Consider the following 21,028-nt stretch of genomic DNA (forward strand, 5'->3'; position numbering starts at 1 on the left):
GGGTTACATAGGGTTTTTGGGCCAAAAGCCAGACTTTACATTTAATATTTTGAAAGATATTTGAAACATTATTGTCTTGGTACATTTTATAAACTTTTCAGAAGAAAGTAAAAAAACTATTTTGAAAAACATAAAAGTCTCCCAATGATCCCATTATTGATGACACCCCCAACAAAATTACACATCCGGTGAACATCAAAACTACGACAGGATCCTCAGAAAATCTGTTAGCGTTTATCAACTCCTTGAACAAATGATTTAAAAAATAACAATTTTAACTTTTTCTACGGTTTCAAGACGTGGATTCGAGAAAAATGCTTAGTTGCTAACTATTATGTCTCCGAAACTGTCGGTCCGAAAGTCTAAAATTTAAAGAGTGTAACCTAAGTAACTCAATAAAAATATAAAATGTATTTTTAAATTCCTCTGTAACCCCTTAAATGCAGACCAAATAACTCTTTATAAAACAACAAATTGCTGAAGACATTAAATAAAAATCCTAAAAACAATTTCTTTTAATAAGTCTGCCTTTGGAGAGTGTGAATGTAAAAAAGTGTTGAGCGTGATTGATTTAAAGAACCACCCAAGTAAGCAATGCAATCGGCCCAAAAGTATGCAATCTTTTATAACTGTTTATCTATATTGCAATTCACTAACTAAACTTGATAAGAAATTACAAAAACCCACCACCTCCTCATGTACATTCTTGTTTACTTCAAAAACAACTCATAAATTTAGTAGTTATTTAAAACAAGTCCACTTTGGTTGTTTCAATAGGTTTTATTATTTTTTTAATGCCATTTTTTTGCTGCCCTTGCGCAAGGAGCAGCGGGTCTTTGTGTATTGGTAATTGGTAATATGTCATGATTATTGAATTAGGGCGTCGATAATGTACAGAGTAAATCAATGATAAAACAAAATAATTGAAGAACGAAAACAAACTTCGGCTGCGTCCGTCTGTCTTGGCTTAGTTCGAGTAGGAACTAATTACGACTAAGTTGTTGTCAAAATCACTACGATACAAAGTCACTTCTAAAAGAATTCTCTAAGTAACCTTAATGCCACGCCCCCCCATTTTCCACAGCTCGCCGAGGGCGTGGCACCGACTAAATCGAAATACTTTTGTTGTTTTGGTAGCTGATACCTCTCAAAAAGGTCAATATAGGGATCAGGGATCGGATCAGTGGATGGGCAGGACGGGGAGGGTCGGGAAAGGATAACCACGGGGGCGAGGCGAGGGGTTTTTGGGTCCTAGAAAACTTTGGTTAGCCCTAAAATTAGTTAAAAACTTAACTTAGACATCCCTGTGCTTAGAAGAGTTTCATTAAAGACTACTTTAAATTAAATTCGCAGTGGCTCAGTGACCGCCGCTGAACTCTTGGTGGAATTCGATGATGCTCACATAGGTTCCGGCCACGAAGCCCACCACGCCGAACAGTATCAGTCCGGAGTTCTTCCACAGCCGCCAATTGAAGCGCCCGTATCCGGGGTCCTCGTGGTACACGGCCAGCTCGATCGTCGCCGGAACGATCATGCCCAGCGTGCTGAGGCACACCGCTCCGATCAGCGAGATGAAGGGCCCCAGATTGGGTAGGGCCACGGCTATTCCTCCGCACAGAATCTGAAATGGGAAATAGGTTCGGTTAGAAATATGTATTTTTAACGTTGGATCATAAAAAAAGCGATATATGTATTTCCTATCTAAGCAATGCAACCATTCTCCCTAGTTTTATCTGTAAAATGTAGCTACAATTTAATTTGATATTAGGTTAAGTTTGTACTCTTCAACAGTACAAGTAAGATTAGATTTTAATTGGTAGTTAGCAATTGCGGATTTTATTTATCGACCTACTGCAACCACTTTTAGCTTTTTCCAACAAGAATAATTTATTAAAGGAACACACAACTTACACAAAGTAAGTAGTCACTTTCCAAGGTTGAACATATATGTATGTCAACAAAATTTTAAGTAATTTATCATTTAAGTTATATTCTTGCATTATTATTACAATGTTAGTCAAAAGCCTCAAAAGCATTCAGAACCTATTAAGTATACATATTCATCCTAAAAATGTTCTTCCTATTGAACCTCGTAATTTAGTCGAAATGGCTAAGACAACTATATGCTTTCGTTCTTATAGAAAGAATCGGTAAAATAATGTTTGCTTCGTTGTTTTAGATCATATTCTTTTCTACTTGGGGTCTATTATTTTTTTGAAGATTTCAGTATTTTGAATTTTATCATATACAAATTTGATGACTATATTATATAGCTGTCATGAAACGGTACGTTTATAAACAAATCTTTCACATATATTATTTCCTTTAGATCTATTATATGGTTTTAGCTAAAAGATTATATAACTATCGGATGGGCAAAGCTAACTATCTTTCTTAGTTCTTTTAGCTTGTATTCTTTCCAAATTCCATGAACTTATTGAAAGAACCCTTTCAAGAGCAAATCATCCCTTCAACTTACCACCAGAAACACGCGTAGTCCGTATTCACTGATGTTCTGTTTCTCCGGCCGTATCTTGTGCTCAAGACCCTTCCACAAGATTGTGACGGGCACGTAGAACTGCAAGGTGAAGGTGAAGAAGATGGCGATGGCAATCATCAGCTTGACGGATTGGGCCAACCTAAAATATATAAAATAGTAGAATTAATAAAGTGATCTTAAGATAAGAAGGGAAAAAACCCACTTGTCTTCCAGGGGCAGATTCAGCGTGATGCTGGCCTGGGTATCCGGGCCGTATTTTAGGAAGCCGAAGAAACCGACCAGGGTGTACAGGGCAATCACCAGACCCATGCCGAAGTTCAGGACCGAGGGGCAGCCGATGAAGTGGCTGGGGTTCTTCATGTCGTTCTCCAGGGACATAACTACACCGATTCCCTCCAGGGCGAAAATCACGGTGCCGAAGAAGAGCGGCCACTCGGTCACACTCACAATTCCAGGACGCTCCACGGGAGCGGGAAGATCGGAGAACATGTAGATGAAGGTGATCACAATGCCCACGAACATCAGGATGTTGGCGATCATTGAGAAGGGCGTGAGGAACTTCAGGTTCCGGACCAGGCACATCAAGATCAGCGGGGCCGTCACGATCATGATCCAAACCCGGATGCTCAGCTCCGTTTCCATATAGACCCTGACCACCTGCTCCACATTGGTGGCCACGAAGACCAGGTAGATGCAGCAGCAGCCCAGCAGATCGATCACCAGAAATGTATTGACCATAAAACGGATGAAGCGGGACCAGCGATTCAGCGAAGGGGGGCCGTCGAGGAAGGCCTGCTCCGCCACATCGGCGAAGCCCATCATCGGGATCTTGCGGCGCCGGCACAGGATGTGGGCGCACTTGACCAGGATGTGGACGCAGTAGGTGCACAAGGTGCCCACCGCGAAGGTGGCCGCCAAACCAAACCACAGTCCAGCGTGGGAGAAGGCCATTGGCATGGCCAATATCCCGGAGCCCAGCGATCCTTTCAGCAGGTGCACAAATGTCTCGAGGTCCCTGGGAAAATGGAATACAAATTGTTAGCCTGAGGTTCAACTTTATAAGGTTTTCCAAATATAAGTTAATTAGCAATTATAAGTAGCTAAGATAATAATGGTTAGACCTTTAAAAGTATTAACTTTATAATAATTGCTTTATGGGAATTTAAAAGGGGCTTTGTAAAAACACGATGCATTTGTCTAGTCCCACGTATATGCCAAAACCTAAGACACATGAACATCCTATTTATAAAACAATCCAATTTTGTGTTTTTTGCACAGTGGATTAAAATAGGAATGTTTTATAAACATGTTGAAATTCTTTATATCTTACTTTTTTGTCTTATTTAATTTATAATGATTTTATTTTATATAAAAAACAAGAACAGCAAATTTTGAAAAACTCATTTAATTTGGAAGTCTTTTCCTGTTGCTAAAATATATATTCACTTATCGAAATGGTAAGTACTGATAAGTAAATAAATAAAGCTTTTATTATCTAAAGGCTGCAAAGTGTTCGGATAGGTAAATAAATAGAGATCAGTTGCCAAAAAAAAGTTTGAATAATTTTTAGGAGTAGGGTGGCGTGATGCATGGCTATAGTAGCTGACTTTTGCGGATTTGAGGGGTTTTCCCACAATCCATATAGACGTAGTGATATATTTATTTACTATTCTGTATTTCTTAGAGATTTTCGGCGCTGGCTAATAATTTTATTGGTAGGCAACCGCATTTCTCGCCATTTTCCTCTCACGCAATTACAATGCAAGGTCTGGCGGATGCGTTTTTCCCTCTCAGATGAAAATTCAGAGGGTGGAAGGCAAAGCGGATTTTCCTCATTCCACATGCTAAACGAGACGAGCAAAACATTGTCGGCGTTTTCGGTTTATTAGCTCGTTCGCCCGAGATTTTCCTTTGCGATTTTACTTATTTTTAGTTTGGAAAAAGTAGTTTGCCAAAAAGTCCAAGGCCAATGCCAATACAATTGCATTTCCGTTTTTTTTTTCGATTTAGCCCGATGCAAAGTCAAAGTCTTTAGATCGGTTAAAGGTCAATGACGCGGGTGGGGGTATATAATTAAGGGGATTAGTCATTGAGCGATTAATGACTTGGATCAGCTGCTTATCAGGGTTGCCAAAAAAGATTATAGTGTATAGGGACAAGGTTTAGGGGTTTTGAATACTTAGTAAAGTGTGATTGTTTTATTTACCAAATTATATTGTATTATAGACCTCACTTAAGTGGAGGACTTCCTAAAAAATATTACATAATCTTGGAGAAAAGTATTTATAAATTTCAGTATTTTCAAAAATTTAATGCACGATTAGCAAACCTCTTGATAGAGCTAATCAAAAGTGAACTATTAATATTACGTTGGATTGTATTTGATCACATTTTATAACCTCATTTATGATATTAACAAACCCGGCTAGAAGCTCTAAAAATGTAACTGTAACTGTTCTATTTACTTCCAGTACTTTAGGCATTTCATTTTGCTATTGCAACAATTGTTTTAGCAATTCCGCTAGGAATTCCCATTAAAAACTAAACTTTTTTCATTAATCACTTTCCTAAACTACAGCTTGTTTTCTGCTTTAAGCTGGGTACTTACGATGTGGGGTGCTCCACCTTGCGGTGCTCGAACGGATTGTAGTTGCCATCCTCGGAGTCGTCTCCTTTTTTCCGAGTGATTACCAACGGAAGCGTGGATCCGGCCGCCTGCTGGACGGGTACGTCTGCCATGTCCGAGCGGATGAACCTATCCGAGGAGGAGTACATTTCAAACATGGTCGTGGAGGACTCGTTGTCGATGTTCTTGTACATCGCGCTCGAGTTTCTAATAGCCGTAACGTAATCGAAATCGAAATGGGAATCGCAATAGGAATCGCAATCGAATCGGAATCGGAATCGAGGCAAACGTGGCCGCCGCCTGAGGCATCGACCAGACGAATGAATCGATTCCCGGCCGTAGAATCTCGAGGAATGGGACATACGCTCATCTTTTCATCGGGGGAATACTCACTTGGGTTGCCCGCCTTTGCCGCCTTTGGGCTTCTCGGTTTCTCCGTAGCCCGCAACGACCGTCGGGATTTTCTGCAACGAGAGGAAAAGCGGCCAGAAGGAAAAGGCGAAAATGAGTACGGATCGGGAAAAGCGTATAGAGAGAGAGAGAGAGAGAGAGGAAAAGAGATCTGAAAATTCGATTTGCAGCAACTATAGTTATGTAAAAGCTCTTCGCAGCTGCAGTGCGCAAAAAGGAGGAACCAATAAATTGTGGCCAAAAAGCGGAAAGCAACAAAATACGCAAAAACAAGATCAATGAACAAGTTCAATGCAGTTTTATGACACAAACTAAATAGATAATTTGCTTTAACTACTGATCCAGAGTGTAACAAGAGGCGTATGCGTGATATTTAGGCTCTGCTTGATTTGGACGAGCGACTCGTTTGTCCCTTAGCCACCTGCTGGTCCAGGGAAGTGGTCATCACGCCGGATCCGCTGGTGGGCACTGGCGGTGGGCCGCCCCTCTTCAAGGACATCTTCAGCTTTTGACGGGCCAAGGCGGCGCCGGAGAGGTGCTGTTTCCGGCCGGAGCCCGAACCGGAACCGGAAATGGAGCCCTTCGAGCCACTGAAGCTGGAGAGGCTCAGGCTCTGTCCCTTCTCCGACTGCTGCTCGCGGCGCGGCGGCAGCGGCGGCTTTCCAGCGGGGGTGTTCAGCTTGAGGTCTTCCAAGGTCACGCTGGGTGGATCAGGGGGCGGCGGCGTTGGCGGCGGCGGTGGCGACGGTGGGTTTCCAGTTGGGCGGCGTGTGGGCGGTGTGGGCGTGCGAGACGCGGGACAAATCTCTCAGCGCGTGACTCTTGCTAACGGCGACAAGCAACTGATTCAAGGCGGAAAGCCAGCGCTGTAATGACGGCGACAAACAAAACACCGCCCCATCGCCACCGCCGAAAAAACCCACCCAACCAGCCCCAACCACCCACCTTTCGGCTGGTTCTACTCTCTATAATGCTCTTGAGTGGGATCATACATACGTCTGCTCGACACCCAGCACAAGTTCACAATTTTCATTATTTTCCTTTATTTTTTTGGGTGCAGTCTCCGCATGACGTCACAGCGAAATGAACCCCTCTCTGCCACACGTGATCGTCGTGAGAAAAACCGGGGAAAATTGGGGGAGGGAGTGGGTGTAGTGGATCGTTGAGATTTTTATATAAATTGTTTTTCCCCGCTTTGAAAATTAAACGGCTGCTGAGCAAGCGGTACAGCTAATGAGGAAACTGCGAGTTTGTGCAACAAATACGTGCGAAAAGGCAGAAAAAAATAGAACAAAACGGGATTTGTGTAAATTGTCCGTTTAATATAAAAGCTGGTTGACAACGTTTTGTTTTCTTTTTGCCGATTTAGATTATTTAATTGCAAACTTAAAGTGGCGCCATCTGTGGGAAGTTGGGTGAACCCAAATAACTAACAGAGGTTTCTAACAGAGGCATGTTAGGATCGCAGTTAACATGCGATCTACATGTTAGCGATTGAAGATCCACATGTTGTATGTAAAATGTAAGATACATTGTAGAATGTAACGTAAGAACGACTATTTTTAAATTATCATTAGATCGGAAATAGTTATATATTTTTTCACTTACAAATTAAACAACTTTTTGTAAATGATTGAATTTATATTCCATTTATTTTAGTGACATTAATATTTTAATAATTATAAATATTATTTGTAAGATTTGAATAAATATTATATCATACGAATAATAAATCAGCAAACAAGTTTATATTGTTTGAATAAATAAACAATAAATAATACATTCATAATTTTTTTTTTAAATAGTAAGTACCAACTTTAGTTCTGAATTTTAATTCTATTGAATTTACAATGGAATATTTTCATTCAGAGCCCAAAGAAAATTAATAAAAAAAAATACCCAAACAAAAAAACCTAAACCACAAAACGTAAATATTCAAACCATTTAAAGTTTTAGTGCGCTCACTCACGCTTGATTGCCTCCCGCCGTGAACAAAATTTGCCCAAACAAATTTTTGAGAACGCTTTGCCCACATTTGCTAAGAATTTACATCCAGCCTCTTTCCGCTTCGAATAACATCAACCCAACGAGCAGAATGCGTTCTCCCGAATGCGCAAATGCAAAGGCAAACAAAAGCGCGGGCTTGGAAAACTGAAAGTTGGAACTTGAAAATAGATAGAAAAATAATTAGACAGCTGCAGTGCCCACTAATTGCGACAAAGCGCCACTCAGTCAGTTATTCAATCTGTCAATCGCATGCCATATATTTCATGTTACCGTTTAAATGAACTGACTACAGACAGGGAAACTTCTTGGAGTTATGGGTGCTATAACTACTAACTTGGTAGATTTTATCTGCAATACTGAAACCCTTTTAAGTAAAATCCAATATCATAAAAACTACCTGTTGCATTCTTACCTTAAAAGTACGTAAGACAATTAAAAGTAACTTGTGGTTTAAAAAAATCGAACGATGTTGTCATATGACTTACGACGAGCTCGTCAGCAACAATTTAAGTTACACAATGCTTTCCTTTTCGCATTTTTTTAATCACTCAAAAAAAGGTTTAAATATAAAAGTAATAATATAAAGTAATAAAAATGAAGAATTCGGAATCTACTCTCTTAAAAAATTAATAAAAAAAATGCATACCAAGTTTTCTTTACTTTAAATTTATTTTTTTGTTATCTATTATTATTATATATAAAAATTTCTTTAAATATTTTTTATAGCATCATCAATTAATATAGACTTTTTGCATACCAAGTTTTCTTTACTTTAAATTTCTTTTTTTGTTATCTATTATTATTATATATAAAAATTTCTTTAAATATTTTTTATAGCATCATCAATTAATATAGACTTTTTTTAGTGTATTGCGAGCAAAGCCAAAAATCACTTATTGCGTTGCACTTTTTTATGGCATTCTAATATAGTGAGTTATTTGAAGAGGCAAAAAACTAAACAGAAACGTGTCGATAACATAGAATGTAAACAGAGTTGAGGATAGTGGTTTTTTATGGGGGTGGGCAAGAAAAAGGGCGGGAGCTGCCCCAGAACAACGACACGTGTCGCTGCATCGACTCAAGTTCAATAAAATGGAGCCAAGTGTAGTTAACATTGCAAAGTGTGTGACGAATGGGAAAAATTAAAGGGGGGCTGAATTGATAATGAGTGATTGATAAGAGCACAAGAACCTAATTAAGATATTTATATATCTATTCAAAAATAGATTTCCTTTTTTATGATTTTGATAACTTATCATAATTTAGTTTATAAATCATTATTATTTCTTTTTCTTAATAATAACGATATGTTTTCTATAAAAACATTTAAAGCCCTTGAAAAAGAAAAAAACCCAAACTTATAGGCGGTTATAAAACACGCCCATCATACCTAAAAATAAACAGTTACATATCATCGATTTGCATTGCCGCCAAACGCGAAATACTTATCTCTCAATTAGCCAAATACAAATAATACAATCATGAATGTTCGGCGAATGTTTGGGTTATTTAATAACAGATAATAGCGATTTCTGGAACTGCGCAAAACACTTGTGTCACCTGCAAAGTTAAAATAATGAAAACAATATCTCAATAGCCAAACTGCAACAGTCAGCAGAAACCGTATAATTTACGGCAGGTATTTCCCGATTTCCACGCTTCTCCCAGGCGATAACGATAGGGAAGCCTATTAATTAGGGGGTCTTATCTTGATAAAAAAAATCTCAGAAGCTTTACAGCACTTATAAGACCCGACCGCCGAGATTGTGTGACTAATCTGGAAAGGGTATCGCCTTCTTCCGGACATGACATATTTAGCATTTGAGACCCTAACTCTTTTTTCCCGGGCAAAATGACTAAGCTGGGCCAAGAAAAATGCGGCATTCCAAAGTGCACGGGCATTTCGTGTGCTTTTCTAATTAAAACTGTCAATAGTGGGGTATAGAAGCGAGTGTAGCCTAAACGAACTCCATAGTTCCATAGCTGCCTCAACCTGGCGTGCCATTGAACTTATGTAAGCGAAAAGTGGAAATGGATGTGGAAACAGAAACAGAAACAGCAAACAGCGAAAATAAAAACGGCAAACGACAACAAATTGCAGTGGAAAATTTTGTATATTTGTTGGCAAAATGGGAGCCACAAAAAAGTGCAGTATGCAGTATGCAAACTGCGAATGCAAGCCGAGAACTAAGCACGGAATTTGACATCAGGGGGAAATCACGTGGCCGAGGGTTCAGTTCCCCTGAAAATCGTCGGCAATCTGTCAATTAGAGATCTATTTATTCCCCCACTTTTTCTGCGGAATGAGTAACACCCCCGGATTGCACCCATGGCGCCTGCAATTTGCGCCAGTTGCAGATAAGATATGGGCCATGTTGAACTGATCACTCCGAATCACGAGTACCCTTAATTAAATGGATCAGTCCCATGATCGTGATAGGGATACAATTGTCACTGCTAAATTAAATGCCTTTCGTTCCATGACATTTGCAATTTGCAATACGTTCGGAAGATTGATTGGACCTTATTTATTGACCGATAAATGCAAAAAGAAAAAACGTTAGATAAAAAATGACAATGTCAAAAAAAAAGAAATAATTAGAACTACATCCTACTTACGTGAAAACGTTTTAAAATTCATTAATGGTCTTAAATACCAAGCTGCAATGATAATTACATAATGTTATGCAATGTGAAAATAATATAAGTAGCTCTGAGATGTACCGATATTAAATTAACTGATTAAACTTATTTATTGACCCATGAAAGCCAAAATAAATCATTTCTACATTTCCCTCTTATCCGACTTGCAATATTTTCAATATATTATTAGTACTTAAATGAAAAAATCAATTCTGGCTTATAACTTATAACTTATGCAACTTTTATGGAAAGGAAATATTTTTTAACGTCTGAGTAATTATAAAATGACTTTGTTTTTCACAAAACAATTCCCCTTGTATACTTAGTAAAAACACTTATTTCATAATCATATTATTGATTACTTATGCAACCAAGTTGCTGATAAAAATAATTTTTAGGTTCCTACAAGTTTTTATTATCGGAGTCATTGACTTTTGAATGCAAAAATTAAATAAATTTTAAGTTGTTAAATAAGTTAAATAAGTTGTAACTTACAACTTAAGATATTCTTCAAAACTAGTTAACCATACAGAATTGCATTAAAAGACTTTAAGATGAAACACAGGGTCAATAATTTGTATCTGTCAACAAAAATTGTGTAATGTATTGCTTCTCGAAAGTTCCATTATGGATTCATAAATATTTAGACGTCTGCCGATCCCCCGCACACGATCGCTTCCAATAACATAAACTCGACCGTATCGAAACCGATTCACTTGGATCAGGAATATTACGGTTTGATCTAAATTGCGCGGAAAGTCGTCATGCCGAAATTGGATCAGATCGGTTCGATCTATTACCGATTTCCAGAACAAAGCCCACCGATTGTTATTACCTGTAATGTTATGACTAAAAAGGGGGGGGGTGAGTACTCTGTAGTTCGGGTTTCAAGTGCAGGCTGACGCAATATGCAAGTGGAGTGACATGGAACACCCCCCATAGAGGAAAATAGAGCTATAGTTAAAAAGCTGTAGAGCCGTAGAGCTGTAGAGTTTCTCCCATTGGACACACACTCAGTGGAAAGTTACCGACTGCGAAACCCAAAACCCCGAGCTCGAATTGGTGCCAGAACATTGTTTTATCGCCAATTCAGCGAATTCCGTAAAGCACTTTTTTCCACTTTGGCGCTTGCGCAGCAGCCAAAAAGAAGAAATATTCCATGAACTCGAAACCCCGAAAAACGCTGACAAAGTAGGTAGAATATATATTCGAGCTATAACCGGTCGCCCGAATGCCCTATACTCCAGTATGTGTATATACATTATGCCCAAGTCCCTGCAGACATAAAAGTGCAGCTCGGCGAGTGGAAAATTCCACTGGGTGCCCTGAAAATAGGCAGCAACAAAAGGAACAACAACATGTGAGGGAAAGCGGGTGGAAAACTGTTTGGCCTGTTACTCATAACAACAAAAGCGATAAATGAGCAGGCGGCCAAGAGGGAAATAAAAGAAAGAACCACCCAAATCATCCCCGAAATTAGACTTTACTTTGTTATCAATCCAAACAAACATTAGCCCACAGATTTGCATAAACAATCATTTAAACGAACGTGAATATAAACCATGGCAAGCGGCCATCGATCAATAAACAAACAAGGCATTAGAGGGTTAAGTCCGGGACTTTTGAGCCAAGCGCGAGAGAGGTGTCACATCACATGTCCGTGGTAGAAGCCTTTGTGCCAAATTAATCAACGGAAAATTTTATCACTTGCCGATGATATGCATAAATCTAAATTTTCAAGAACTGAAGGTGATATCATTTGGGGGATTTCAATGGTTTATTAGCTCAAGGGGAGGAAGTGGACATTTTTGGGAAGGGGAGAAAGGGAGACATGCAGACAATGCCAAAACAAGTTGATATAAATATCGAATTATGTCTTAAGATCTTGGGATCATATATAAATTGGTAATATCATCAAAGTAAAGTATTGAAAAAGGTATACAAGTAGAAGGCAAGGATTATAAAGAACTTTATCTTCAACTTTAGTTTATTTCAGCATAGCCTTGGTATGGGGGTGTTTTTACCGAACATTCTAGAATTTTGAATTGCAGCCCTGTTCAGAACTTAACTTTCGAAAGACTTAGTTACATAAGTTCCATTTTTACCAATGCATTGGTTGCAATGGTTAAATTTACTATACTTTTATTAAACAAATATTTAACAATTAGCTATTTAAACCTTTGATATAAGCAAAAATGTTTATGAAAATAAGGACATGCCGTAGAACAAGGATAAAAACAATTTCTTTTATCTAGGAATACCCCAATGACTTTTTTAAAAAGAGAAAGAGAATAGAATTGGACGGATTTTTGAAAGAGTTTTCCGAGTTTTCCGGTTCAAAGGGTAGATTTTACTTACAGTGTACTCGGTGGGCGCCAGCGGCGTCCGCGAGTCGCTCTTATGGAAACTCATGGCGACGATAACGGTAATGGTAATCCTTGATTAGCCGATATCTTTGCGGATGCAGGATCAGGCCGTTGGGGGTTAGGATCCTGGTGCGCGAAACGACACCACTCGGATATCGAGACTGGCCTCCAAGCACTTGTTACAGATACAAAACAGAATTGAATGGCAGATTTAATAGCAATGGTCGAGACTCGTCTCAAAAGTGGGATTGGAGTTGGATTTGAGAATAAGAAATGCAATATTACTAATGCAACTTGCGAGAGAGACCGTGACCGGAACGGGGAATCGAATCGGAGATTTCAGTAATTTCGAATTCGAGTAGTTTTCTTTCTCGGAGTTCCGACAATCAACCGCACGGTTTGACAAACAGAACAAGAATGCCAAACCTTTGCACTAAAACGGCGAGTAGAACCGAACCCCCGATTCGATTCCCAGACCGATTTTTTCCCCGAAGAGAGAGGCGATAGTCGAAAGAGAGTGAAAAGAGGGCGGCTAACAGTGAAAAGAGAGCGTAGCGGGCATTTTCCGTTATTCCCGTGCAGGTTCGAATCAAAATTTTTCCCTGATATATCTCCGATGCTCGGGTTTCCTTGTGGACCTAGAAAAGGAAATCGGCTGGCACTTTCATGGCTCACAGGTCGGCTACTGAATCAGTTCCGGTCAAAATATTAGGAGCGGTTCAAGATAAAGCTGCATGTATTGTAGAAAAACGTAACATAAATAGAATTTACTGACTCACTCTACAATTAAACTGTAGCTGTCAAGATAATAAAATACATACAATGTTGTAACGATTTTATTTAACTTTGTGGGAGTCAGCACTTGATTGATATTTACAACACATTTGGAATACTAAAAGCACTCTTAATATTTCCATTAACAATTTATCGAGTGATCTAAAAATACTTTCTCCCAACCCACATAAGAGGTTAAAAAAATTCTTGTTTGAGATCGATTTGTTAAAAATACTTTATAAATATCAAGAACAATAAAGACAAGGACATAATTGGGCTTTCCTAAAATTAAATAACAATAAGCTACAAAATTATGACAACGTTGCGTATTTCATTTTTCCCCGTGCCTGCAATTAAGGGAATCAGTTTTCCCAAAGCTGAAACACGCAGATAAGACTAGATAACGACCGGCTGGGAAAACTGGAATGGCTAATTAATAAGCGATATCATCCAGATAAAGTCCACATATGACGACGATATGACGATTCCATTTGGACTGCCTCAATTGGGCGCCAATTGAAACGTGCGACCCCCACGAGAGTCTTGAAAAATTGATTGAGGCCGAAGTTGATTGCCAAAAATACGAGCCAAGGGCTCAGTGGTCGGGAAAAGAAAAGAACTGACAGAAGTGTGGATCAGTCATTTGCTGAAATTAAAATCAATTTGATTTCTGCGTCGCATTTATTTATGGGTAACTCGAAACGTGCGCCAACTGCACGTCTGATACTTCGTCTACAGTTGCTTTGGCCTGACAGAAACCAGTTCGAAGCGGATACATTCCTGGCGAATTATAGCTGTGGAAAATTTTACGATTTTTCTGCAATTGGATTCCGCCCGACGAATTCACTCAAACTTGACCGAGTTCCGGGCTAAATTGCAACTGGCGAGGGATTGGATTTAGATTGAGACCGCCTTGGATTTGGGATCAAGGTGAGAACTGGCCTTGCAACTTGGATCGAAATTTAATTAAAAATTCATTTTTTAATGAGGGAATGCGTATTTTTCAATTGGCTAAAAATGGCAGATGACTTAGAGGGGGTTGGTTGAAATTCCAAATTTCAACTGTCAGGAAACTTGGGAGAAAAAGTATTGCCTACTTTTGGGACTTTTCAAAAGTAGCGCCACCTCTCGGCTGCCTGCGTTAAGTGTCTCCTTTCCAAACTGACAACAGATGGCGCACCTGCGATCTCCTGCTGCTGACATTGCTCATACGCCCCCTTAGCCAACTGAAATTAGCTCAACACTCAGTCTATTTTTCGCGAGAAAACCGCTCCTTAATTTATGTGACCTCTGCTGCCGATCACCACAGATTTAGCTACTTAACTTATAGATAAACATAAAAATATCAAGTGCAGCTTTCTCAGCGAAATCAGAATCAAGTCGTACTTGAGCGCTAATTTAAGGCAATCTCAATCTCCGGGTCTTGACGGGCGTGTTATTTAAGCAATTTGCATATGCAAAAGCCAAAACGCACCCTGAAATTGGATTGCCAAACGGGTTTCGGGCAAGACAAAGAGATGTTGGCCGCAATTGTTTGCAATAAAGGCACTCAAAATCCGCAAAATGCAAGCTCATATGAAAGCGGAACGCAGAGAACAGATTGGGTATTACCTAAGTATCACACTCCCTCAATTGATATGCAAGGCGCATATATATTAAATATATTCAAAACACACAGTTCATCACTCACAACGCGTAAATCCTTGAGCCATTCACAAAAACACTTGCCGCAAAAAACCCCCAAACAAGTCGGCTTATAATATATATAATGATCAAGCTCAGGTTGTTGACTTTGAAACCCGCGTCGATCCATTAATTTCAGCGACAGTTGATGAAGATGCATCGCTGGCGTAATTCTCACAACACTTTAGATTCCAGGTCTATTATTTTTTAAAAGCTCACCTCTCAGGGATATTTAATTCCTTGCTTTAAGGAATACGACTTTAATCGGCACAACCAACGCACTTAGTTCCAGAACTCAAACTAATAGTCTTGGCTAACCGAAGCGACCAAGAAAGCACTTGGCAGTCCGTAACGGATAAGACTCCATTATCTGGATAGTTGGACCCGCAAAAAAGATTGAAAAATCACAGGGCCAGGGTACAAAGTATTCATCCACCTGGCCGCTCAATGACGCTATAATTTATTAACTGTAGTCTGCAGATAGAAAGATCTGAGGAACCGCTTCCGACTTAAATTGGTAGCATGTTAATTTAATTAAAATTCCATGTATTGCCCGCCTGATTAGGCCATGCAAAATAACCAATCGACTTATAAGCCCGATAAGCAGAACAATTTTAGATATTTCTATAAATACAGGGAGAGGTTTGAGTCACCCCCCTAATGAATCATAAACCCCGCCTTTTTATCACGAAGCCTTGAAGGCCATTCTAAAACGGATCAAGCTGGGAATAAGCATATATATACACGATCTATAACAATCTGGCAGTCATTCAGCTATCTCCACGCGCTTAAGTAATGAGCACTTATGTCTAATTACACTTGCTGCCACTGTCGATTCTATCATTCTGCGCTGATCCGCTCCATAGAACAGTCACTCTTAGGTAACACTTAATGACTGCCCATCCTAAACTACTGGGGGCTTACCGAAATCCGAAAGCAAACAGGGGAGCACCCGATAAGGCCGCCCTAATATCACTCGCCTTGTTTGCGCCCGCCTAATTGCAGTCTCAAGTGATATATGTACAGTGGCGGTGCTGCACATAAAAACCAATTACATTGTTGTTTCCCACCGATCCATTGAGTTGTGTGATCTTTGACGCGTTATTTTGATTTCCCATGATTTATTTCTGATTTATCTGAGATTTATCGGTGATTTACAAGCATATTCCGATGCCCACCACCGAATTCCGCTTTAGTCATTACTAATCGGATAATGATATCAGCGAATATGCAGTATAAGCATTTATACGTTTCATTTTAACAACTTTGACAACTGTCATAAACGTCTTAACAATTTTGTACGAGTCATTCATTTTTGTGTATTGATATCAGTAGTAAGCACTTCTATATAAAGAACATAATTAGGAAATGATTGAAATAACACGGTTATTTGTGCCTGCATTCATAAACTTTATTCCAAGCATTGTTTTAAAATATTCCAGTTTCTATGGATAAGTATAACTTTTGTTTAGGTTTTTAGAGATATTATTAAACACCTTTTTAAAAGGTATTTATTGAATTATTGTTCTGTGCTTTCATAAAATTTTTAGGAGATTGTTGAGAGATTTTCTTATATGCTTTAAATTTTTAAAGTTTTTTTAATCTATAAACCAACTAAACGACTAAGTAAATTGCATAGTATCCATTTAATGAACTCTGTGAACCATAACATTTCCACTCTAGGTAGCATATCTTGTTTCCGATTTATCTGCGATTTACACTCAATTTTCCCAATTTTTTAACGATTGTAACCGAATTCCGCGTCAATCTCGATCGATTGGGGCAATCGGACAATCAGTCGGGAAACACTCTCGGATATATAACGCTTACGAGGCACTTACAGTATCACAGGCAGCGCCCGATCCACTAATCACGGCTAACGTCATTATTCCAATACAAATGGTACCGAGTACAATTAAATCGAGTATACGCCGCGTTCGGCGACGGAGTTGTTTGTAGAGCGATTGGCGGATACAGAATAAAAGCGCGAATCTGGCCAGTCGTTCAATTTAAAACAAAAGTTAGCCGTTGCCAGTGAAGTGAGCCTCTATCTCGATCCCAAAGCTCTCGGAATCTCGGAGCTCGCTCGAGTACCGCCTGAGCCCCTCGATCTCCACCGATCTCGGCGTGAAGCGTTCGCACTTGGCAATGGCACTGGTTAAGCATGAGCATTAACATTGAGTCAGACATTCGCCTCAGGCCGGGGTGAATCGGGGTTCACGGGTGAGTGGGTGGAGTTATAGTACCCCACTGTGTTTAGCCACTTTTATTGCAATTCCTCAGTCGCGGCCCAGACAGCAGAACGTGAGAAATAGCCCAAAAACCGGAGACAGACGACATATGTCGGCCGATAAAGACGTCAGCGATCTTTTAGGCCAGTACTTAGAGCTCTTATCGCCAAGATAAACCCAACATAACGGGGAGTTTTCGCTTCCATAAACGCCTCTAGCGGAGATTACCAAAATAAAGCTTGGAGGTATTTAACCCTCTAGTTATTATTTTTAGCCATCTTATAAGGCGACAAAAGCCGGAACAGTAAAAAACCCACATTGTTTTGAAGATTAAACTTAAAATAAATTTGAGACAAAGGGATTTCTTATCACTACAACCTAATAGAAATTTTAAAAGGTCCTGCACTAAAGATAAATTTATTTGTCTGGATATTTCTATACAAAGGTATACAGCCTAATGGAAATTTTAAGAGGATAAGCATTAAAGATAAATGTATTTATCTGCAAATTTTCTATACAATGGTATAAAAACTATTTTTATGTATAATAGTCATATTAGACCTCAAATTTTAAGAAAAAAATTGAAAAAAAAACCACAAGTCAAAAGCTTCCATTTTTGTATTACTCAAAGCTTTAACAGCAAAGAAAAAATATGTTTTCGGGTAAAAACGTTGTGAGTTATATTACAGATATTTTGTTAAGACTAGGCTGGACATTTAAGGCCTAAAGCACTTACGTTCTCTGTCGTCGCCATGGCAGAAATCGAGAAGTCGAGGAACCTTTCACCCTGACCAAGCCGGGACCAACTGAACCGATCCGACCCGCGGATAATCCGATGGTAAGCTCTTTTCACGCAGCACCGAAAACTGTGTCACCCTCAATTCGAACTTCCTTAGGCGATGCAAACGAGCCGAGCCAACCCCAATATAATAATAATAAATCAGCTTTCATCAGTGGCGCAGAGGTGTCCCAAATGGGTTTCGCTCTTTGGTGCGCAATTCTCCGTGATTAAAAAAACGCATAGTGCCTAAAACAGTTTAGAGCCTCAAATTGAGAATAACAAAGCAATTTTTCAATTGAGCTGCCACAAATTTACACGCTTCCATGATATATGGGTGGGCAGAACCCGCTCTACATAGCATATATGTTTGCTGTATTTCAATCTGAAAGTAAAAGTCGGGGAAATTGGCGAGGCCAAAGGGCAGGCGACCACCTGACCCATTCGAGGGTGACTCTAGACCAACAGGGAAATGGACCAGCAAATGCAAATGCAAATGGAGAGGAGATCTCTGGGCCAGCGGCACGTGTTCTTTGTTTAGTGACACCAAACAGGGCAGCGCAAGTTCAGGGCGAAATCAATTTCCCTTGCCCGTATTATGTGAGCTGTAAGTGGTTTGCAGTGCACTGGGAAAAATATTTTATATAAATCATTTAATTACATTTTTAATTTAACTTTTCAAAATTATAGTTTTATTTCAATGTGCGAAATTAGGTGTTATTGTTTTGTATTGTGTTAACTTAGTCATTTATTTACTTAAATGGTTTTTATGCTTAGCTTAATTTAAAATAAATCTGACATACTTAAATTGAACTCGAAAAAATATTTTTATCATTTTAGTAAATCACTTAGTTAATAATTTAGAATTAAGCTATAAATTAAACTTATTTTATTAATGTAGTTTTTAATGAAAAACCATTTTATACAATTTTTATAATAATAATAAAACACAAATTCAAAAATAAATTTAATTCCTAAATAATTCCTTAATTCTGAAAGAATTTATTTATAATCCAACTGTTAAAACAAAATGTGTTTATACTTTCTATTCCCACTGTATGCGTCAATACACAACAAATTAAATATAATTTAAGCAAAACAGAGTGCTTTTGTTTATTTTTACACCTAATCAGATGAATTTCGCATGCAATTATCACAACGCCGTCTCTAAATTTATCCACAAATGTGTTTGCCTTGCCTGATCAGATTGGAAATATGTCATTATCATAATGATATCTAAATACAAGTGTTTAAGCCTGAATGTTTTTTCAGGTACTCAATCATATGAGTTTTTTCACCTCGGACCTAGCCAAAACATAACGTCATGGGAGTTTTCCTTGGTCAACTGATTGACCCAGTCGGCTTAGAATCGAGTGTATGGCCATATAACTCCAATTTGATGCTTATATACGAATGTAGGTGCGAATTGCTGGCAATTCAAGTAAAGAATTAACACAACATGTTTAACTATCGACATTTATTGATCGAAATCACTTAACCAACAAGCTGTTAAGCCATTAGAGTGGATCTGCCAACGTCACTGGTTGAAAGAAATGCGCAAATAAAATTGGCGAATTGGGAACCAGATAATCTCTGGCTTAACCCAGAGTATTAGCCAAAGTCAATATTGGCTACACACGAAAAAACTTTATATTATTTATATCAGTTGCATATTATTTATTTAAAAATGAATTAATTTTTAATTAATAACATAAAATAATATTAATTTGATATTTTTAAATTATATACTTGAATAATGCAAAAAATGGGATAGTAAAATTTTATCTATGTTAGTTATATATAATGTAAGTCAGGTTTACTTTAAATATTTTCCGTCACTTAAAAATGATTTTATATTAAAATAAAAGTTTAAGAGCCTAAAATTTACTTCAAAAACAATTGCATATATATTTAAATTGAATATGATTTCTTTGTGTTTATTCGATTTGTATCAGTGTATTTATAACGCCAGTTATATATCTTTAAAACATTAAAATAAAGTAGCTAAATCCGAAATGAACACCAAAATGTTATTTTTTAATGACAAAATACAATTTTTAGTGACTAACATGTATATTATAAGATTCCATTATAATAATAAATTGATATTGATCTCATTTTTATAGCGTGCGTAGACGAAAAGCGACGTCAGAGCCCGGCCAACCGGTTTTATGGATACCCAATACACCGGGTAACCGATCCACTGAGGGATAGCTGAGGAATTCCCAGACACAAGCGGCGTATGCGCAATGCAGGCGAACTAATAAAACGCAGGAAGGCACGGGGCCACCGATCGAAATTTCATTTGGCCAAGTTAACAGCCTGTCGCAGAACGCTCCTTCCCTCTCTCCTGCCCCCTGAAATCTGCAAAACCAGTTAACTGGCGCTGAGAAAGTGCATTAAGCCATCGATTCGCAAAAAAAAAACATGTTAATTGCCAGTCGATCGAAGTGTCTTGCACTGCCTGCAATGGACACAGTAGTTGTTACTGGTTACTGGTTCTTTTGCCGCATTGCCGTCTTGCCATAAGCCAGACAATGCCCCGGCCAAATATTTGGCAACGTCTCTTGGCCAAGACAGAAAAAGTGGCCCACAGATCATGCAGATGGGCGATGGAGACGCGAGGCAGCAGGCAGGAGCATCTGAAGCGCAGGCCTTGATGATGGTTACATGAAAACACGTTGAGCGACAATCATTAAACGATCACTTACGGTTAACCGATGATGTTTGGGAACAGGGAAAGCTGCTTAAAGAAGAGATTCCTACTCTCATTGAAGGAACATTGATTGTATCGAGGATGAGCAGAGATTGGACTAGAAAAACGGGGGGATTAAAAACGAAGAAAACAGGATTCTGTTTAGGTATTATATTCTAGAACTGAAAAAACATATATACATATGAAATATGTTTACAAGTCTAGAAACTACTGGCACCTAGGACTTAAACACGGCAAACAAACAAGGCAGTTGGCCACTGTCACATTGTACCTTGTTGATTCAGTAATTAGTG

General features: G+C 38.7%; 1 protein-coding gene and 1 long non-coding RNA gene across 9 annotated transcripts; one reads left to right on the top strand and one right to left on the bottom strand.

Moving 5' to 3' along the window:
• Nucleotides 1-760: 760 nt before the first annotated feature.
• Nucleotides 761-16,870, bottom strand: LOC108014097 (proton-coupled amino acid transporter-like protein CG1139). Of its 5 annotated transcripts, XM_070997049.1 has the most exons (7): nt 12,839-12,958; nt 12,546-12,728; nt 5,520-5,590; nt 5,109-5,255; nt 2,703-3,515; nt 2,480-2,639; nt 761-1,621 (listed from the first exon to the last, which is right to left on the bottom strand). In XM_070997049.1, exons 2-7 carry the CDS (start codon nt 12,597-12,599, stop codon nt 1,358-1,360), a joined length of 1,509 nt encoding a protein of 502 aa, XP_070853150.1. In that variant the 5' UTR covers nt 12,600-12,728; nt 12,839-12,958; the 3' UTR covers nt 761-1,357. The 5 variants fall into 5 exon arrangements, with proteins under 5 accessions (XP_070853150.1, XP_036670917.2, XP_070853151.1 ...); XM_036815022.3 differs by lacking the exons at nt 12,546-12,728; nt 12,839-12,958 and adding an exon at nt 16,852-16,870; XM_070997050.1 differs by lacking the exons at nt 12,546-12,728; nt 12,839-12,958 and adding an exon at nt 15,230-15,287.
• A 105-nt stretch (nt 16,871-16,975) lies between these two features.
• On the top strand, nt 16,976-20,839 carry LOC118877257 (uncharacterized). 4 transcript variants are annotated; one of them, XR_011604491.1, is made up of 4 exons: nt 16,976-17,486; nt 17,931-18,079; nt 18,138-18,626; nt 20,146-20,839. It is a non-coding gene; the product is annotated as an uncharacterized lncRNA (long non-coding RNA). The 4 variants fall into 4 exon arrangements; XR_011604490.1 differs by lacking the exon at nt 20,146-20,839 and having other exon boundaries at nt 16,976-17,233; nt 17,294-17,486; nt 18,138-18,659; XR_011604489.1 differs by lacking the exon at nt 20,146-20,839 and having other exon boundaries at nt 18,138-18,659.
• Nucleotides 20,840-21,028: the final 189 nt, after the last annotated feature.

The sequence above is a fragment of the Drosophila suzukii genome, chromosome 3, assembly GCF_043229965.1.
Source record: "Drosophila suzukii chromosome 3, CBGP_Dsuzu_IsoJpt1.0, whole genome shotgun sequence".
Lineage (NCBI taxonomy): Eukaryota > Metazoa > Arthropoda > Insecta > Diptera > Drosophilidae > Drosophila > Drosophila suzukii.